We start from the raw sequence: 19,000 nt of genomic DNA, 5'->3' as shown, positions 1-19,000 counted from the left end.
CAAAGACGGAGCATATCGAGATGAAATACTACATTTGGTAAGGAATTATAAGCCAAATAAAATAAAAACATCTGCGCTGAAGATAAGGATAGTGTTGACAGATCAACTTCCAATTCATTACGCGCCCGCCGCGGCGATCCCCCCCGCCGAGCAGCGTGAAATTGATAAACAGATTTCGGATTTCAAAACATACTTTCGCTTTAGATCCTTTACATATTAACAAATATATATCGGAAATTCTATTTGATATAATCGAAAGTTTAAGCTTACTTTTATAAAATTGCTCTTACAGTCTGCAAAAAATAATAAGCCGGATCCAATTCGAAAATTAAGGAACCACGCAATCATCAACATTAACTGAAATAGATAATTAGATAATTTTAGCTTATACGTCCATTATACATAAAACGCGCACGCGAAAACGTATTCTGCACTTGCGCACACTCATATGCGCAGTCGTAAAAGGTCTTACGCGCACGCGTAAACGCCTATGCGCATGTGTCAACGCGGCGCATGCGCAGAAAGTTTTTAGTTTTGAGATCCGGATTATAGATCATTCCGAATTATGGGTGTCCGAATTAACGACTGTTGACTGTATACTTCGAAAACAGCTTGCAAAATTTAATTTTGTTAATCATTTACACTCGAAGAAAAAACAACTCTTCAGTGGAAACAGCTAATAAAAATAAAATTCTTCATGTCTTTGCGGATATGCATCGCAAGATTTCACTAAAACAGAGAAAACTAAGTCACACCTCCCAAAAAAGCAGGAGATTCCAGTATATTTTTTTTAAAAATGTGATCTGTGATTCATCTGAATTTTCGTTAATCTTTCTGCAAATCTGACAGTAGACTGCCAATGAATTTGATAATATTCTAGAAAAAGAAGTCTAAAACAAGACACTTAAAATTAATTAAATATCCCCAATAAATTCTAAAATTATTTATAAATTATCATGAGCATTTCTTTTCTTTTAATTTGTGTGTAATTTTTTTAAATCATGCATTTGTTTTTGTTAAATATTCATGATACATTATTAATTTTTAATGTGATGCTATTTAATTTTAGATATTATAAAGTTGGCAAAGAATGATAATCATCATAAAAATAGAAAATGTAAGAGATATTTTATAATTACAAATGCATATTATTCCTTTAAATGATTTAAAAGAGAAAATTTTTAAATTGAATATAGAAAAAATGTGCTTTAAATAACTTCAATTTGAATATAAATTCAACACTGAGCAAATAACATGTGATGATTTAGACACTGAAGCATAAAAATATTGGCAGTCAATGAGGCTGTTTGAACTTTTTTTTTTTTTTTTTTTTTGGACATTTGCTACAAATAACTTGGTGTGAAAAGCATACCCCTTCCTTATTGATTAAATTGGTACCTCACAGACTTTTTAAGTCTATTTGAAGCAGCAGTGTGCATTAGCAAATTAGAAAAGCAAAGCCAAACACATGATGTGTTCCAGATTATGGCTTGGTTCAAAGTGATTTAGTTCAGATGTCACCATCAGCTTAATCTGAACTAAATCATTGGCTGAAGCCTTACGTATATGCCTGCATCATACGACAAAAAGAACAAAATTAATTTTGAAATGACACAATTTAGAGGTTTATTATAAGCAGGTTGTTTATTATAAGAGGTTCATTATAAAGTTCTTATAATACAACAATGACTTCTTCAGCAGATATTTAATTAAAGATGAAGGACATCCGGATCAGGCATTAACTCCGAGATTGAAATTTCTAAATTTTAATTTCTCAAACTGTGTCATCAGAAAGAACAAATTCTCAAAATACTTTCCAAATTTTATAAGTTGTTCTAATCTTTTTTTTTTTTTTGATATAAAAGAATACAATAAAGGTTTGACTCTCTATTTTTGACATGTACTGAAAAGAAAATAATGTCACACACAAGTGAAATACAAGTAGGAAAAACCATTTATACTTATCAACTAAAATAAATTAATTCTTTATTAGCAGCAATAAAAAATAGGCAGGACAACTAAATGGAAATGAAAAAATGAAGAATGTTTTGAATGATCCATTATAATTATGCCCCACCTATCTACCATATAGACCCATTCCAAAGAAAGGGAAGCTAAGAAAAGGTTGTACATAAGTTACGCAGCAAGATGAGCCATAAGCATGTGTCTTAATTACAAGTCCACATTACATATATGTTAATTATAAAAAAGGCCATGAAATAACAAAAATCTTCATGAACTTCAAATTTGCTCTTTTGACTAATTAACTAAATTATTTTAAGGTTTTTGAAAAGTCTCTTGTTATTACCAACCAATGTTCACATAACAAAATACTCAAACTTAATTGTCAAACATCAAATTGGAATATTTCAATATTGGGAGTAGAATTGGTACTTGCATATTAACGCCACCGCACTTACGTATTAACGCTACCGCAGCAGAAGTTGCATTGATACGCCAATAAAGAACAATCCTGTTTTTCGCATGCAGTTATCTTTTGGATTCCTTTTTGCCTTGATGTTTGCTGATTTTTGACGCAATTTTTTAGTACTCTGAAAATGCGTCTTTGGGATTTGCCAAACACAGAAGAAGATGCAATTTTAATTTTTCAGGAGAGAAATATTTTACCAAAAAAACAAAACGGTACCAATTCGCATGATATGAAACTTTATTTTGGTAAACGTACGTTTCGGAAATGTAATTTAAGACAGTGTGATCAGCAAGTGGGACTTAGAAAAGACAACTGGTTTGAAGGAAGAAGAATTCCATTTTGTTCAGCTTTAAGATTCATATACTGTTTGTGCGAGGAGTTGATGTCGATTACATTTTGTGAAAAGCAACTTGATTTATCGAATAAAACTGTTATAGATTGGAACAATTACATGCATAAATTATGTGTCTTGGATATGGAGAATAAACCAAACAAGAAGGTAGGTGGACTAGACTGCATTGTGGAAATTGATGAAATTTGTTAACTAAGAGTAAAAATAATTGTGGTCGAGTATTAACCGAACAGTGGGTATGTAGAGAAACAAAAGATTCGTTTGTTGTCACTGTTCCAAATAGAACTGGCTCTACCCTTAATAAAATTATTGAAAACATTGCAGATGGTAGCACAATTTATTATAACAGTTGGAAAGGTTAGCAAACAAATAGACTAGGAAAAGAAGGATTCCCACAAACTAAAGTTAATCATAAATACAATTTTATTGATCCTGATACAGGAGTTCATACAGAAACAGTTGAGAGAATGTGGGGTAGTGCTAAATGGAGGAACAAGAGACATAGGGGGACAGCAAGACATCATTTAGAACTTATTTAGCAGAGTTCATATGGCAACATAATCAGGTGAAAGAAAATAGAGACTGTTTTAAATCTATGTTAAACTCTATATCGGCCCATTTTCCACCGAAAACCAATTGACTACTTTGATTTTAAATAAAGTGTTTTAATTTATGATTTGTCACAAAATTTTAGGTGTAGATTGGCAGCACTTAAAAACCGCCAAATTTGAAGCTGCGGTGGCGTTAATACATAAGTACCGTAGAATTAATATAACTTCTTAATGTTTTATAGGAACATTATATAGGAACAATACTGATTATCACAATCAGTCACGTAAACATTTAATGGAATGATATATTATGACTTAAGTACTAATAAATAGAACAGCAAACTCCAATTATTAATCACATTCTATCCTGATAGATAAATTAAGCTCTGTAAAATAAATAAAAAATTCTATTCTTTTTACAACAAGATATATTCATCTAGTATAGACATATAATTATCTATTCACAGACTAATCATCATACCTTCCCATTTCAGCTTGAAAAATTATATTGTTAATTAAATGTTCAACTATGGATTTAGCACGTGGACTGCTAATTCTGCGCAGTTTACATGCAATATATTCTCCAAATATATCACATTCATCCTTTTTTCTAACATCAGTGTCTTCAGATTTTTTGCTTGCAAGTGATGTCTTGCTTAGACTAGATGAAGTAAAACTATAATTTTTCTGTTTCTTTGAAGAGCTGGAAAAACCACATAAACTTGCAACTTCAATTTCTTTCAAAGTATCATCTAAATTAAATCCATCTTCTGAAATCAGTTCATCATTTTCTTCAAAGTTTGTTTCATTAGATACTGAATTAATAACAGGCACTTCTTCATACTGCGTCGATGTTGTTGGCTCTTGCTTTATCTAAAAAAGGAAAAATTACTGAGAGTTAAAATCAAATTATTTTTTGCTGGTTAAATAAAAATAAATTTTTTATGCATAGATTCATATAAAAATTTTAAATTTTGGAATTCACAGATAAAAATTATAAGGAACACTAAAGTTGCATAATTGTTATTCTTGATGCATAAGTCTTTTGATTAAGACTCATCAAAAGAATATTATTTGGGTTTTATGAAACAAATTATGAGGGTTGTTTTTTGTTCAACCTCTGATCGCACAGTATGATGCCCAGGCATGCGGCAGGTGGTTGGTGTGCATAGTAGGTGACTGCGCATCTCCCTCTCCACATGCTCTGTCACTGTCGAGTTCAACACACCATTTCCTGTTGAGTTGCAGCCATTTAAACATGGCTATCACTATTGACTCTCCAGTTAAGTATGAATTGCGAGCTGTTATTCGTTTCTTGCAGGCAGAAGGAAACATTGCAGCGGAAATTTATTGAAGAATGAGTCGAGTGTATGGAGACAGTTTTATGAGTGATGGCATTGTTCGTGAATGGTGTTGAAAGTTTAAAGATGGCCAAATTGATGTGCATGATGAAGGGGATCAAGGACGCAAGTCTGTCGCTACAGATGTCACTGTTCAATGAGTTGACCAAACGGTTAAGGAAAATCGAAGGTTCATCATAAGTAAATTATCGATGAAATTTCCGGAAGTTTCAAGATCTTCACTGTACTGTATTGTTACTGAACAGTTGCGCTACAGAAAATTTTGTGCTCGTTGGGTCCCACAGATGTTGACTGATGACCACAAAACTTGCCGAATGGCTGCAGCGGCGGAGTTTCTTGGCTGTTGCAATACTGAGGGAGAAGATTTTTTAAAATCCATTGTGACAGACGATGAGACATGGGTTCAACATAACACGCACGAAATGAAATGACAATCACAGCAATGGACGTATACAAATTCTCCAAAGAGACCAACAAAATTCAAACGAAATTTCAACAACCATAAGGTTATGGCAACAGTTTTTTGGGACCGAAAAGATGTGCTACTTGTGAAGTTTATGCAGCCTGGAACAACAATTAATGCAGATTCATACTGTGAAACTTTGCGATGCTTATGGAGAGCTATTCAAAACAAATGATGAGGCATGTTGACTTCTGAAATAGTTCTGATACATGACAATGCCTGCCCTCGCGACACTCATGCAACCCAATGGCTCCTTCAGCAATTTCAGTGGGACATTTTCAAACATCCACCACATAGTCCCGAACTAGCGCTGAAAAACTTTCATCTTTTCCCTGAACTGCAGTGGCTTGAGGGGGGCAGTGCTTCCAAAATGACATGAAGCTCAAAGAAACCATCACAACTCACTTCCAGTCACTGGCGGGACCATTTTATGAAAAGGGTATTGCAGAGTTTGTTCACAGATATGACAAATGCTTTAATCGTCAAAGCGATTATGCAGAGAAATAACCTGTATTGTACATTACTTTTGGTAATAAAATTTTCTTTGTATATTCACTCGTCTTTTCTTCAGAGCCCATTGGAGGTTGGAAAAAAACATAGCCTACGTACATAACTAACCAAAGCAGCATAGGATATTTTTAAATATGAATATGCAATATGATTATGAATGAAGGATCACTGTTTTATTGAGGCAAATATTTATTTGAGATTACTCTTAAAAATAAACTTAAAAAAAAAACTGAAAATAATGTTTTTGCTTACTTGGAATACTTGCTACACAAACAAACAACTTGTATCAAGTCTTCACCCCCCTGCATTTAGAATTTAAAATAAATAAATAAATAAAATAAAAAATAACATTGATAGCATGGTTGTGCAGATTAAAAAAAAAGAGAAAGTTTTCAGATTTTATATTACACCCAAACGGGCGTTTTTTTAACGTTTTGTTTGTTACGTATAATTATTAAATATCATGTTCTTCACAATTAAACATAAAATTCAATTCAACAGCAATATCAAAAACTATTTACAGGAGCATATCTTTAGAATTCTGATACACAGTCTCGTGCACTGTAAATAAAAATGTCCCCCCCCCATACAGTGTTTCCATTGCTCACTTTGAAATTGTTGAATTTCTTAATCAGAAATTTGTAACTGCTTTACAAAATATGTAATAGATAATAAAACTAATTCCAAATTTGGATGGAGATGTACATTATTCAAAATTTGATGGTTCTAGATACCATTGTTTTATCACAATGCGAGAAACATACATATATTTATGCAGATTCTTCATTATCTAATTTCTTTAAATATAATATAGGGCTCTAATATTTGGTGGCAACAATTTAAAAAGTGATTTGCCATTTATACTGAATCAACACAAAATACCAAAGTGAAATGGCTAAAAAAATATCCGAACTTTCATTTTGAGTTTTTTTAATGCAATTGAAAAAAGTCGTTTCTAATATGGTATCTATTCATTCTTGTGTCAATAATAACACAATAAAGAAAATATTTTAAAGCATCTTGTGTCTGAAAATAAATGCATTACTAAAAGCATCCTCTGGAGTAACACATCTTTTAATCATATATTGCATTTAAAAGAACTTATGTAGAGGGTGTTTACACATTTTTAGAACAATTTCAACAAACATTTAAAACAGCAAATGTTTTGGAATAAAAATTTCTGGCAATAGCTTATTTGAAATGAGAAATATTATCTTTAAATTTATTCTTCTTTCAAAATGTTGGACGTAAAAAAGCTGTGGATTGAAAGATACAATTTTGAGCTTGCCAAAGAAATATATTCCTATTTTATAATTCACAAACACTGTGAAATGTATGGTATTAAAATTTCTAAGTGCAAAATAAGCAACATTATTAGTCCGAAAGATGAAAACCATCAATAATTACTTCTACGTGGAAAGATAAATCCAAATAGACTCCAGAAAAAGATATGTACTGTTTCTAAAGTTATATTGTTCATAACAAGAAAAAAATCTAACAATACAGAAATCAATCAATCAATCAATGCTGGTATTGCCGGAGAATCGCTGTTGTGATGCGATGTTTCCGACTCGATGATAAATAATGCCGTAAGGCGCATGACGGCAGAGAGTCCAGACGAAAGTAGGCTTGGCAGGGAGGAGGAACCTATGACGTGAAAGGCAGAGAGAGAGAGAAGTCCAATTGTGACAGGTAGCAGTAGATGCAGGAACCAACACCTCCTAGAACTAACTCAGGGGGTGCTGCAGAAATACAGAGTCCATCAAGTGATGCCCTCTTGGGAGCCCTAGATCGCTAGAAAGTAAAAACAATTAAGTTCAAAGCATTCATCTTACTAAGAGTAGCAAACTTAAAAGTCCATTTTCACCATCTGTTACATGACGCCCAGAGCAAGAAGAACTTTTTCTTGGGGCAAGTTAATTCTTTTGCACTTTTCTACAAATTCAATACACTTGCAGACTAGGAGTTTAACATTTTCATCCAATTTGAAATCTGCTGGGATGAAATTTGCAGCATCAGGTTGTGAACTTGGATGAGAAACATCATCATTTTTCACAGCTTTCTCAGGCACCAGCGGGATTATATCAGATTTTTGTGGCTTGGGAGCTTGAGGGAACTTCTTAGCAATCTTTCTTTCACAAATCTTGGGTCTGAATTGGCATGACTTCGAGGACGCGGTGTTATTCGTCTTGCAGTGCACACAAGTAGGCTTTTCATCTTTCTCAATTTACAAGTGTAGGTCAGATGCATTTGCCCACACTTTAGATATCTTGGTATTTTATTACAAAAGGTCTGTCCATGGCCATAGCGTTGACATCTAAAGCACATTAATGTTCTCTGATTGCATCGATATCTTCTAAAATTAACACGTAGGTCAATTAAAGTCTTTTTTGCGGTAAATCCTTTGGCTTTTATCATCTCGCTTGAATGAGGTGTAGAAAACTGGTAGTTTAGTCGTAATTCCATCAGTTTTTTGGGTGAATTAAGTGACATTTAACATTGGAAAACCATCATTTTTTAGCTCCGCTACAATACCTTCAATCGGGGAGTCTTCTGAAAGTACGTGGATAACTACTTTGAGAGGGGAATCCTTCTTACTGCTGAAAGTGCTAAATTGCACTTCGTCTTTCATAAGAATGGCGAGCGCTCTATCACGATGATCTGAGGAGTCGAAGAATAGAGTAATTCTATCTTTCGCCAGCATACCAGTGAAACTTTTCACTCCATTTTTTGAGAGGAGTCTTCGTAACTCATTCCATTCTACCTCAGATCTGGGGTAAAATGTGGGTGGCAGTCTTTCCTTTATTGAGTCAGTGACAGGAACAGAATTCGAGTGATTTTTATCTATTTCCGTCTCGTTAATGCAGTCTATGGGCTCGGCGGCAGTAGGAACAGATGTCAGGACTTCGAAGTTATTTGTCGTACTAATCACTTTAGCAACATCTCTCGCGGGAGTCGTTTTAGTAGGATTCTTAGCTTCCGGAGCGGGAGTCAAGTAAATCTTGGCAGTTTTGGTGGGAGTAATCCAACCTTCTTCATCAGTCGATTTAGAAGTGGTATGGACATCTTTCTGAAAAGCAGCAGCAGAATTCTGCATTTTTTCAGCTCGTCTTCTAGGTCATTCTTTTATTCTCTCATTGAGTTCCTTAACTATGGGATGATTTCTACCAAAATCCTTCAGAAAATTTCTATCATAGAATTGTTCTCGAGCTTCATGTTCTTGATTGATAATAGCCCAGAAAATATTTTCAGTTTTCCTTAATGCAGCCTTCACTGACTTGCTTTCTCTAAGTTGAATCTGCAACTCATCAACAATTTGCAGAGCCTTCCATAATTCTTGATTAGATTACGTATCATTTTCATGAGCACCTCCAAATCGCATAAGTCTGGCCAATGACGACTGAGCGATGCTCGTTAGGCATAGCAGCAGCGAATCGAGCCGAAGCAGGAATGTACAGCTAACAAATCAAGTGGTGCAAGCCAAATCAGAGTATAAGAGACAGGGAACCTTTACGTGTGAAGTCCACCTCCCATATGATACAGAAATCAACTGCAAAGTCCTTAAATATATCTGTAGCAACAACAAATAAAATAACAAATATTAAAACAAGATTTACACCTTAAAAAAGAAAACACAGTGTTCACCAGCTTTTGCCAACACATGCGGCTAAACGCAGAACAATTTGTGCAGCCTTGTATGAAAACTATTCAGCAGGAGATAAATGGAAATACATTGTAACTCTTAATGAAGTAGGAGTTTACCTAGATGATTGCAAAAGATCTATTTATTATCCAAATTGAAAAGAAAAATATATATATATAAACCTGGTCCTGTCAATGTAAAGAAAGTTTCAATAAGAGGTTTATGATTGTTGTAGGGTTCTCTTATAATGGGACATGCGACTAAACGCAGAACAATTTGTGCAGCCTTGTATGAAAACTATTCAGCAGGAGATAAATGGAAATACATTGTAACTCTTGATGAAGTAGGAGTTTACCTAGATGATTGCAAAAGATCTATTATTATCCAAATTGAAAAGAAAAAAAAATATATATATAAACCTGGTCCTGTCAATGTAAAGAAAGTTTCAATAAGAGGTTTATGATTGTTGTAGGGTTCTCTTATAATGGGAAATTAAAAATAACAAGAGTGGGGGAAAATATTAAAAATTAACTCAATGTACTTATCCCAATGACTTTCAAAAAATGAAACTTCATCAAGACAAAGCAATAGGTCATAGTTCGAAAAGTACCACTGCATTCCTTGAAAAAATGTAGACTGATAAAGGTATTGCCTATATACTTTTTCAATGTATTCTTATGAAGTTCTCTGACATTTCACCTGTGGACTGTTGTGCCTTTGGTATCTTGAAAAGAGCTCTTTCTAAGGGCAAACCGAACATGATTAATGGTTTCAGAAAGTAGAGGAAGAGGAATGGAAATCAATATCCCTGGAAATTTTATGAAAAGCTGTTCTAACATGGAAATCACAATGCAGACATAGTACAGAAAAAGTCTGTCGGAACAAGCATTTCAAAAAGTGCTTTTTACATTTTTTAAACATTAATTAAATGGCTTTGAAATCATTAAAAATGTGTAAAACCCTCTATATAAGAAAGCAATAGAAACAGGTATGCAGTCGTATTATTAATATGGGATCTTCACAAATTCACCTTAGTTACTTTGTCAAAGATGAAATTGTGCAGCATGTTTCAGCAAGTCATTTCCTAAATAATTTTTCAATGATGAAATAAGACTTTTATCTTTGATTGATCTATTCAATTTTGAGCTATAATGTCTTTTATTTCTGCTCTTGACTATTTGATAGTAGGTCAACTTCCAATTTGATATCTGATTGATGAAAAAACAGTGGAGTGAAGCTTTAAAAACTAAAAAATAATGCTTCACATAAAGAGGTTTTACACGATGAGTTGAAAATTAAAATACGATTAAAATTTAAATCAACAATTCCAAGCACGGACAGTTATTAATATCTAAAAATGATATGCAGGAATAACATATTTTTTAGATTAATGAAACATTAATTCCAACATTTCATTATTTTACTTAACAATGCAGTGTATTCTATATATGCTGAGATTTTTTACAGAATGCCTGCTATTTCATATGATGCCAGTAACATGTATAATGGAGTAAAGCATTTTAAAATCCAACTACTGGCTTATGAACAAATTGTCTATTTTCTTTTAGTCAGGGATGCATAAAGATATTTAGCACCACAGGCAGTTATCAATAATAAAACAGCACCAGAAGAAAATCTACTTTGTAAGAAAATTGTAAATAATAAAACTTACAAATAAGAAACTGAGGAAATCAGTACAGTACGAAGTCTTTAATCCGGACTCGTCGGAACTTCGGCGATTCCGGATTATAGATCATCAATTTAAATCTGGTAAGATGGCATGCAGAAATTATAAAATTAAAAATATGAAACCATAATTTATGAAATAAAGAGCAATTATGATCTAAAAGGTATCAAAATTAAAAAAAAAAAAAAAAAAACTTAATATTTATTTGTTTACTTTATTAAACATTTCTTTCAATGTAAGTTGTTTCGTTTTATGCGATAATACTTTCTCTTTAATTCTATAAACAGACATAATTTCTTGTTCAGTTACAAAGTTCCGTTGTTCAAGTCCCGTAATTGCTGTGCCGAGAATAGCGACTAACTTGTCAATCAAAATTTTTTCGTTTTCACTAACCTCTTTGTCATTTTCTTCATGCCTTTATCCATTTTTTGCAGCAATTCCACTTTTTGTTTGATGGACATTGAAACATGCTTTCGCTTTGTAGATCCTTTGGCAGCTCCAGAATCGGAAACTCTTTTTAAGATAATCGAAAGTTTAAGCTTACATTTTATAAAATTGCTCTAACAGTCTGCAAAAAAATAATAAGCCAGATCCAATTAGAAGATTAAGGAACAACACAATCTGCAACATTAACTGAAATAAATAATTATATAATTTTAGCCTATCTTATACCGTCCGTTATACATTAAACACGCATGCATAAACGTATTATGCGCATGTGTAAAGGTATTACGTGCATGCGTAAACATTACGCATGCGCAGAAAGTTTGTAGCTTTGAGGTTCGGATTATAGATCATTCCGGATTAAAGACTTTGTACTGTATATGATAACAAATATCCAGATATCTGTATGTTTTGTTTCTCTTGAAGATAAGTGAAAAATAAATGTACGGTTGGACTACCTTTTCCTGCAATAAACTGCCACTCTCTGGGAAAGGCTCTCTAGTTTAAAAAAAAAAAAAAGGTTTTAGCAGGAACTACACAATATTATTGCAGAACACTGGTCAGTTTTGTCACTGACTTTGAGTGATGTAGCCTAGATTGCAGTCACTGTTCTGGTATACAGTCAAAAGTCTTTAATACGGATGTCCAAAATCCGGAATGATCTATTACCAGACCTCAAAGCTAAAAACTTTCTGCGCATGCGTCAACACATAATGCATTAACGCATACACATACCTTTGCGTCTACGCATGCACATTTATTGTATAACGAATGGCATAAGCTAAGCTAATATTATCTAATTATCTATTTCAATTAATGTTGCAGACTGCGTTGTTCCTTAAACTTCTAATTGGATCCGGCTAATTATTTTTGGCAGACTGTTAGAGCAATTTTATAAAAGTAAGCTTGAACTTTTGATTATGTCAAAAAGAATTTCCGATTCTGGAGCTACTAAAGGATCTACAATGTGAAAGCATGTTTCGATGTCCATCAAACAAAAAGTGGAATTGCTGCAAAAAATGGATAAAGGCATATCCTTTGATTCTCTAATTATTCCAAAATATGTTTATCAATTTCATGCTGCTCTGTGTGGGAGGGGGGACGATGCAGCGTGCAATGAACTGGAAGTTGATCTGTCAGCACTATCCTTATCTTCAGGGCAGATGTTTTTATTTTATTTGGCTTATAATTCCTTACTAAGTGTAGTACTTCATCTCTTTATATTCTGTCTTTGATATGATTTAAATTAATTTCCTCGTCATTATAAACATCACGAATACACATCAAATAGTTTTCTGGTTGCAATTTTCTAATTTCGACTGTGCGTAATGTATGTTTTATCCATGCGCGCGTTGAAAGAAATGTCTAATAAAGTAAACAAATAAATATAAAGCTTTTTTTATTGTAAATTTTGATACTCTTTAGATCATAATTGCTCTTTATTTCATAAATTACGGTTTCATATTTTTAATTTTATAATTTCTGCATGCCATCTTACCAGATTTAAATTGATGATCTATAATCTGGAAAAACCGATAATCTGGAATCGCCGAAGTCCCGACAAGTTCGGATTAAAGACTTTTGACTGTACTTTGTATGTGCTCTATGGATTCAAGTCTGGGCTTTGAGCAGGCCAGTCTAATTCTTTAACTCCCACATCACAAACAATCTCTGAACATGCTATGCAGCATGGACATGAACAAGATCATGTTGAAACAGGAACAGATTCTCTCCGAATTACTGTCACAATGTAGGCAGCACAGAATTGTCCAAAATGCCCATGTAAGCTTCTGTCTTGAAAGTTCCTTGAACATGAACCAAACAACCCATAGCAAACCAAGAAAAACAGCCTCAAATGATTATGCTTCCACCTATAAATTTCACTCAGGACACAAATGCGTTTTCCCAGGAATCTCCACATCCAAATTCTACTATCAGATTGCCAGATAGTATATATATACCTTGATTCATCACTCCATAACATGTGATGCCCATTGCTCAAGGCTCCAATGTTGTTGATGCTTGCACCACTGACAGTGATGCTTTGCATTAATAGCATTAACATTTGGTTTACAAGCAGCAGCTCTGCCATGAAAACCAAGAGTTTGAAATTCATAACAAACTGTCATTGTGCTGATATTGCATTCGGAGGTCTCTCGGAATTCATACTGATTTTATTTGATCGACTTTCGGAACTCTTTGCGGTGCTCTACGGTTCCTGTCTACAAGACAATATGGTCTACAAGATCTTTGTTGCAGAGTTGTAACCTCTGCACTTCATGATAACATCATGTACATTAAAAGGGGATATTCCAAACATTGCAGAAATTTTCCAAACAGACTTTCCGCACCAATGATTTTAGCTTACACTTTCCTCCCATTGTAACCTTTTTTTTTTTTAATTTTGAAATAATGATTATATCCAGTACAGTCCATATAAATATTGCCGAATTGTCACTAGTAAACGTGACATTATTGGCTCCTGATAAGTTTGTCACAATGGAACCTGGCAGTTGAGTGTTGTTAACGGGTGGTAAAGGAGGATCTGAATTAAAGGGGGGAAAGAAGGTGACCATGCCTCACAAGGATGGAAAACCAGACCATAGACTACTTGAGGCAAGACGGAGTATAGCTATGATAATTAATTAGTCCTGACATATGAGGTGGAATCTCAAAATTGGTAAGAACATACACATAAATAAGCAAGATAATAAAATACAAGAAAATAAATACAAATACAGAAGAATACAGGAAATAATAAAATGAATATATACAATAAAATACTTCATTAAATAGTTACTCGATTACAGTAAAGTAGAATAAATAAAATAAAATGGTATAATACAAAATATATAGTACAGGAAATTAATGTCGGAAAATTTGAGTCACAGAGGTGGACCACTAAAGGTCTTAGATCTCTGTCCTCTTGCAGTATAATCTAATTAAATACTTGAAAATTGCTCATAAAAGGACAATCAATTGCTTTGTTGAAGAAATTTTCATTTGATTTCTGAATAAAATCCTCTGATGTACTCAGTTTTCAGGTCCTTATATAGAGTCGCATTTGAGACAAAATAATGTGCATTTGTAATAAGTCGTAAATACTTATTCTGCACAATTTGCATTTTATTAAGGTCTTTTTTCTTTACGTCAGCCCATGCAGGGGATGTATAGCATAATAGAGGACGAATAATGGCAATGTAAATGCGACATTTTCTCTTTAAGTCTAATTAGGAGTACTTGCCTAGAAGCAGCATGAGATTTTTCATATTTCCCATTGCTTTATTCCTAATATTATTTATGTGGTCGGTCTAGGTAAGCTTACTGTCGAAATGACACGTAAATATTTTGCTTTATTGACTCATTTTTTATTTTTTTTATTGAAAAGTTTGGGAATTTTTGTATTGAAAAGTTTCAGTTTAGCATCAATTTGCGATCTGGAACGTTTATTTCTACTAATAACAAGGAGCTGTGATTTATTGGCGTTGATCACAATGTGCCATTTAACGCACCAGTGCTCGATGTGTGGCATCATATCTTGAAGTTTCTTGATAGCTAATGCAGGGCTAAGGGATTTAATGGCTAAAGCCATGTCATTCGCATAGCAGCCTAAGAAATTATTAATTCCATCTTGTACTTTAGTAAAATCAGAGACATAGAAAAGGTACAGTACAGGTCCTAAGATTGACCCTTGTGCTACGCTAGCCCTGAGCCTTCTTTCGTATGAGATGTCTTTACCCATAGGTACAAAAAATTTTAATGATTATGAACTTATCTAATTTCTTTTATTCTATAGGCTATAAGGTTAACATCACTGGTAGAATCCACTCTTACAAGGGGTGTCATGATACATATGTATAAAAGTATGTTGGTAGACAAACTTTAAAAAATGATTAAATGCTACAGTTTAATGAATTGAAAATAAAAATTTACTGAATCTTTATTTGACAGATTTTTTTTTTAATGTCTCTAATAATTTGAACATCTATGTTAACAACATAAATGTAATAATATATTAATATTTGCTTCATTTATCACAGCAGTAATATTGATTAGGAAGAAAGAATTAATTTTCATGAAGTTGTGCTGAAAAATTAAAAATAATGAGATGGACAAGTACCGGAAATACTCACACGCTTTATTAACTGTGTTTCTGACTCAGGAGCATTTTCAGAATGGTAACCTTTATCAAGTTTATTATCTATTTCCGAAGCATTGCCTCATACCCAAACCACAATGGTTTGTACTTTTCACCAATTGCATTTTTGTGTAACACTTTAATATGCTCTCGTCTAAATATCATTCTTAAACATTTAATTTTCTTTTCAACATCCAAAAGAGTAATCATATATTTGTCAGCAAGCATTCTATATGCAAGTGTTCTTTCATCACGATTCCTGTAAGCTGCATTATTAACATCCCATAACATTGGTAAAGATTTATAATCACTTATAAATTGCAGCTGCCTGTAATGTGGCCAACAAGTCGCCATATTCATAAAAAATTAAAGCGAGTCAACTAAATTTGAACGCTAAAAATGCAAAATAACGCGCGATTTTAAAAAATCGAAATACTAATAATGCAATTCTGAAACACGGAAATGAAAGTAAAATAACGCAATGATAGCACTGACTTAACCATTTGATGACGACACCGTCATCATCTGCTTATTTCATCTGCTCACACTGTTTTACACGAGGAAATTCACTGTATTTTAACAACTATTGCGATAAGATAACACATGTAAACAAAATAAAAAAAGAAATTGTTTGCATGATAAGTTTGTTTTATAAATAAACGTGCCGAAATAGCTCAGTTGGGAGAGCGTTAGACTGAGCGTGTAGTGATTCCTGGTTCGATCTCAGGTATTTGGCAAAATACATATCTTCGGTAGTATAATGGAGACTTTCCCCGCCATCACGCGACTGGCGTTCGATTCCCCGGATATCTTTTTTTTTGTTTTTTGTTTCACTTTCGATACTATTTCTGGAAGTTTTTTAATAATTTATTTTTACATTTTGCTCCCAGTAATTGCATTACTTAATAGATCTATTTAAAACTAGGCAAAAAATGAACATTAGCCGAGCATTATCGTTTCAAAACAACGTTAGGCACTTTCGGGGGAAATTGGTCTCAGTACTTGTATATATATTTTCGACTAAGGATATGAAGTTAACTGCATTAGAAATACATACAATTTTTTGAAAGATTTGCTTCAAAGAGAAAATTCATTTTTATTACAAAAAATTAAATATTTTCTAGGTAAATAAACATAAATCTCGAAAAGACATTGGGTTACATTACCATTTGGCCGAATATTTCAGTCCTTGAGATCAATACTTCCTAAATGTAGGTTGTGAAAAGTTACGAAGCACAAAGGCATACATGTACTCATAATTGTGTTTTACATTTTATTGACCTTTAATTTATAATTACTTCATTAATATACTATTTTCTCGTAGGATTTCCTTCCCTCTTTTATTTTTTCCCAGCGGAACTATATATATGGCCATTGCGAGACTAAAACATTGCTTTAGGTTAATAGTAATAAGCAAAATTCATTTGCGTGGTGAACAGAAATAATATAATAATAAGAAATTTATTACATCTGTAGAAGCAAAATAGATTCTCTGAATATCTGCGTAGACAAAACATTGACGCTGGCAAATTTTAATTTATTATGCACTAGAATTAAAAAATTATCTGCCCATAATTTAAAAATGCATATTATGTCATATTAAAAATAAATATTGCCTAAAATATAATTTTCGATTTTCAGTATAGTTTTAACCAATAGATGGGGTCATTAATTCATTCCCGAATTATTGATTTTATTTTAAGAAATGATTTTTTTGCCAGAATTTTATTTATTTCTAAATGTAATACGCATAATGAAATTCAAGAAGCACATCGCTTTGAAATAGTTTATATAAAATATTTTGAGGAAAAATGTAGCTGAAAATTAAATTTAGAAATTAAGGCGGTTTGTTGACAAATGTCTGCCTCTTCTTTTAACATAAGCAAATTTAGCGGTATCTTATCACAAACAAAAACAGTGAAGTACTTAAAAAGGGTTCCTGCTACATAGAATACATCCTCAAAATTCTGCTGAATTAAAAAAAAGTTATACTTTATTATATTATTAATAAATATTTGCCAAATATCACTTTTGGCTTTTTTTAGTGTTTTCAGATTAGTATCAATATTGGAAAGTAGAGGGCGCCACAACTTTTTGGGTTGATGGGGGGGGGTGAATTTTCAACTTAGGAGGAAGATTTCCTTTTTCGAGTTTTCATCCGCAGAGAACCCGTTGGCGCTTCGGGAAAGAACCCGTTGGCGCCGTTGTAGTTTCACTAGCGGATGAGCCGAGCCATAAGCGTGATATTTTGTAAATGTGGGTTTTAGTGATGTAAATTCAAGTTAGCAGACAATGGTAGTAAAAATTCACAGATAATAAGTATGTAGATGTAAAACTAACAGGTTAAACGTGATATACGAAAATAAATTTGTATTAAATTCAAGTTAGCACAGAAAACAATGTATTAAACATAACGGGAAGTAAAAATTCATTTAAAAAATAACAATTAGTATTCTTATACTTACGTTTACAATATATTTATATGTATTTTGGAAGCACTTCTGCAGAGAACCCGGTAAATATAAACATCGCCAACTTTGGCGATAATAGTTCAAACCTGGTAACTTAGTTAGTTCATCCTATTCGCTTATGCGAAGGTTGTCGTTGTTCGCATTTGGATATTTATATTTTTCTCTTATTTATTATTATTTTTTCTGAATTTTTTAACAACGAATAGATAGAAATATTTTCGCATAATTAAAGAAGTTTTCGTCGAAAGATGCCGGTTCTCGGGTCGTCAGTTCGGGATCAAAGGAAGAAATTATGGCGGGAGGGGCGAATGCTAATTTGTAACATGGCCGTTCACGTTATGTTATTCATTATTAACAGCTGTAAGCACGCAGAACCATGAGGTTTCCAACTCCTATAATAATTTTAAAATGTATAAAGTTCTAGTTTTTTTAAAAATGCTACTGAAGAAAATTTGATTACTGTTGAAAGTTATTTGTATTGTGAAATATATTATGAAAAAGGATAGGTATTTGTTTCAACGTAAAATGCTTTAAGCTGTATGCAAATAACTTAAAAAAAAAAAAAAAAAAAAAAAAAAAAAAACTTAAAACCATGTAAAATGGATGTATTAAAGTTCATGCATTCATAAATTTATTACATGGGCATGGCTCTTACCGAAATACATCAATCAACAGGCAAAGTACTTAATAGTGAAAAAAGACACTTTTAATAGAAATATTAGTATTCTATATGAATTAGAGAATATTTACCATCATTGTTATTCTGATCCGTGAATAAATAATCATCTTCTGTTCCATCTAGATTGTTATAGATACGGTGTTTTTAAGGTGGTCTACTACAGCAGCATTACAATACTAGAAATTTGTTTACGCGCAGAATCGCTAATTAAGAAACTATGTTGCGTGAAATTTGGCAGAAATATAAAGCAATAGGTCAGTTTTGGAATCA

General features: G+C 32.9%; 1 protein-coding gene across 4 annotated transcripts; it reads right to left on the bottom strand.

Annotated features, from left to right (window-relative positions):
* Window positions 1-1,969: 1,969 nt before the first annotated feature.
* On the bottom strand, window positions 1,970-18,934 carry LOC118202289 (uncharacterized). Of its 4 annotated transcripts, none has more exons than XR_015041957.1 (2): window positions 15,576-16,549; window positions 1,970-4,207 (listed from the first exon to the last, which is right to left on the bottom strand). XR_015041957.1 is itself a non-coding variant. In XM_035374449.2 (2 exons), exons 1-2 carry the CDS (start codon window positions 18,847-18,849, stop codon window positions 3,803-3,805), a joined length of 453 nt encoding a protein of 150 aa, XP_035230340.1. In that variant the 5' UTR covers window positions 18,850-18,934; the 3' UTR covers window positions 1,970-3,802. The 4 variants fall into 4 exon arrangements, 2 of the variants coding, with proteins under 2 accessions (XP_035230340.1, XP_085676138.1); XR_015041956.1 differs by lacking the exon at window positions 15,576-16,549 and adding an exon at window positions 5,921-11,462; XM_035374449.2 differs by lacking the exon at window positions 15,576-16,549 and adding an exon at window positions 18,802-18,934.
* Window positions 18,935-19,000: the final 66 nt, after the last annotated feature.

This window comes from Stegodyphus dumicola, chromosome 7, assembly GCF_044657685.1.
Source record: "Stegodyphus dumicola isolate Sdum_Otavi_A_Nest chromosome 7, ASM4465768v1".
Lineage (NCBI taxonomy): Eukaryota > Metazoa > Arthropoda > Arachnida > Araneae > Eresidae > Stegodyphus > Stegodyphus dumicola.
The sequence above is the reverse complement of the archived record's forward strand: the minus strand, read 5'-3'. Positions and strand labels throughout refer to the sequence as shown.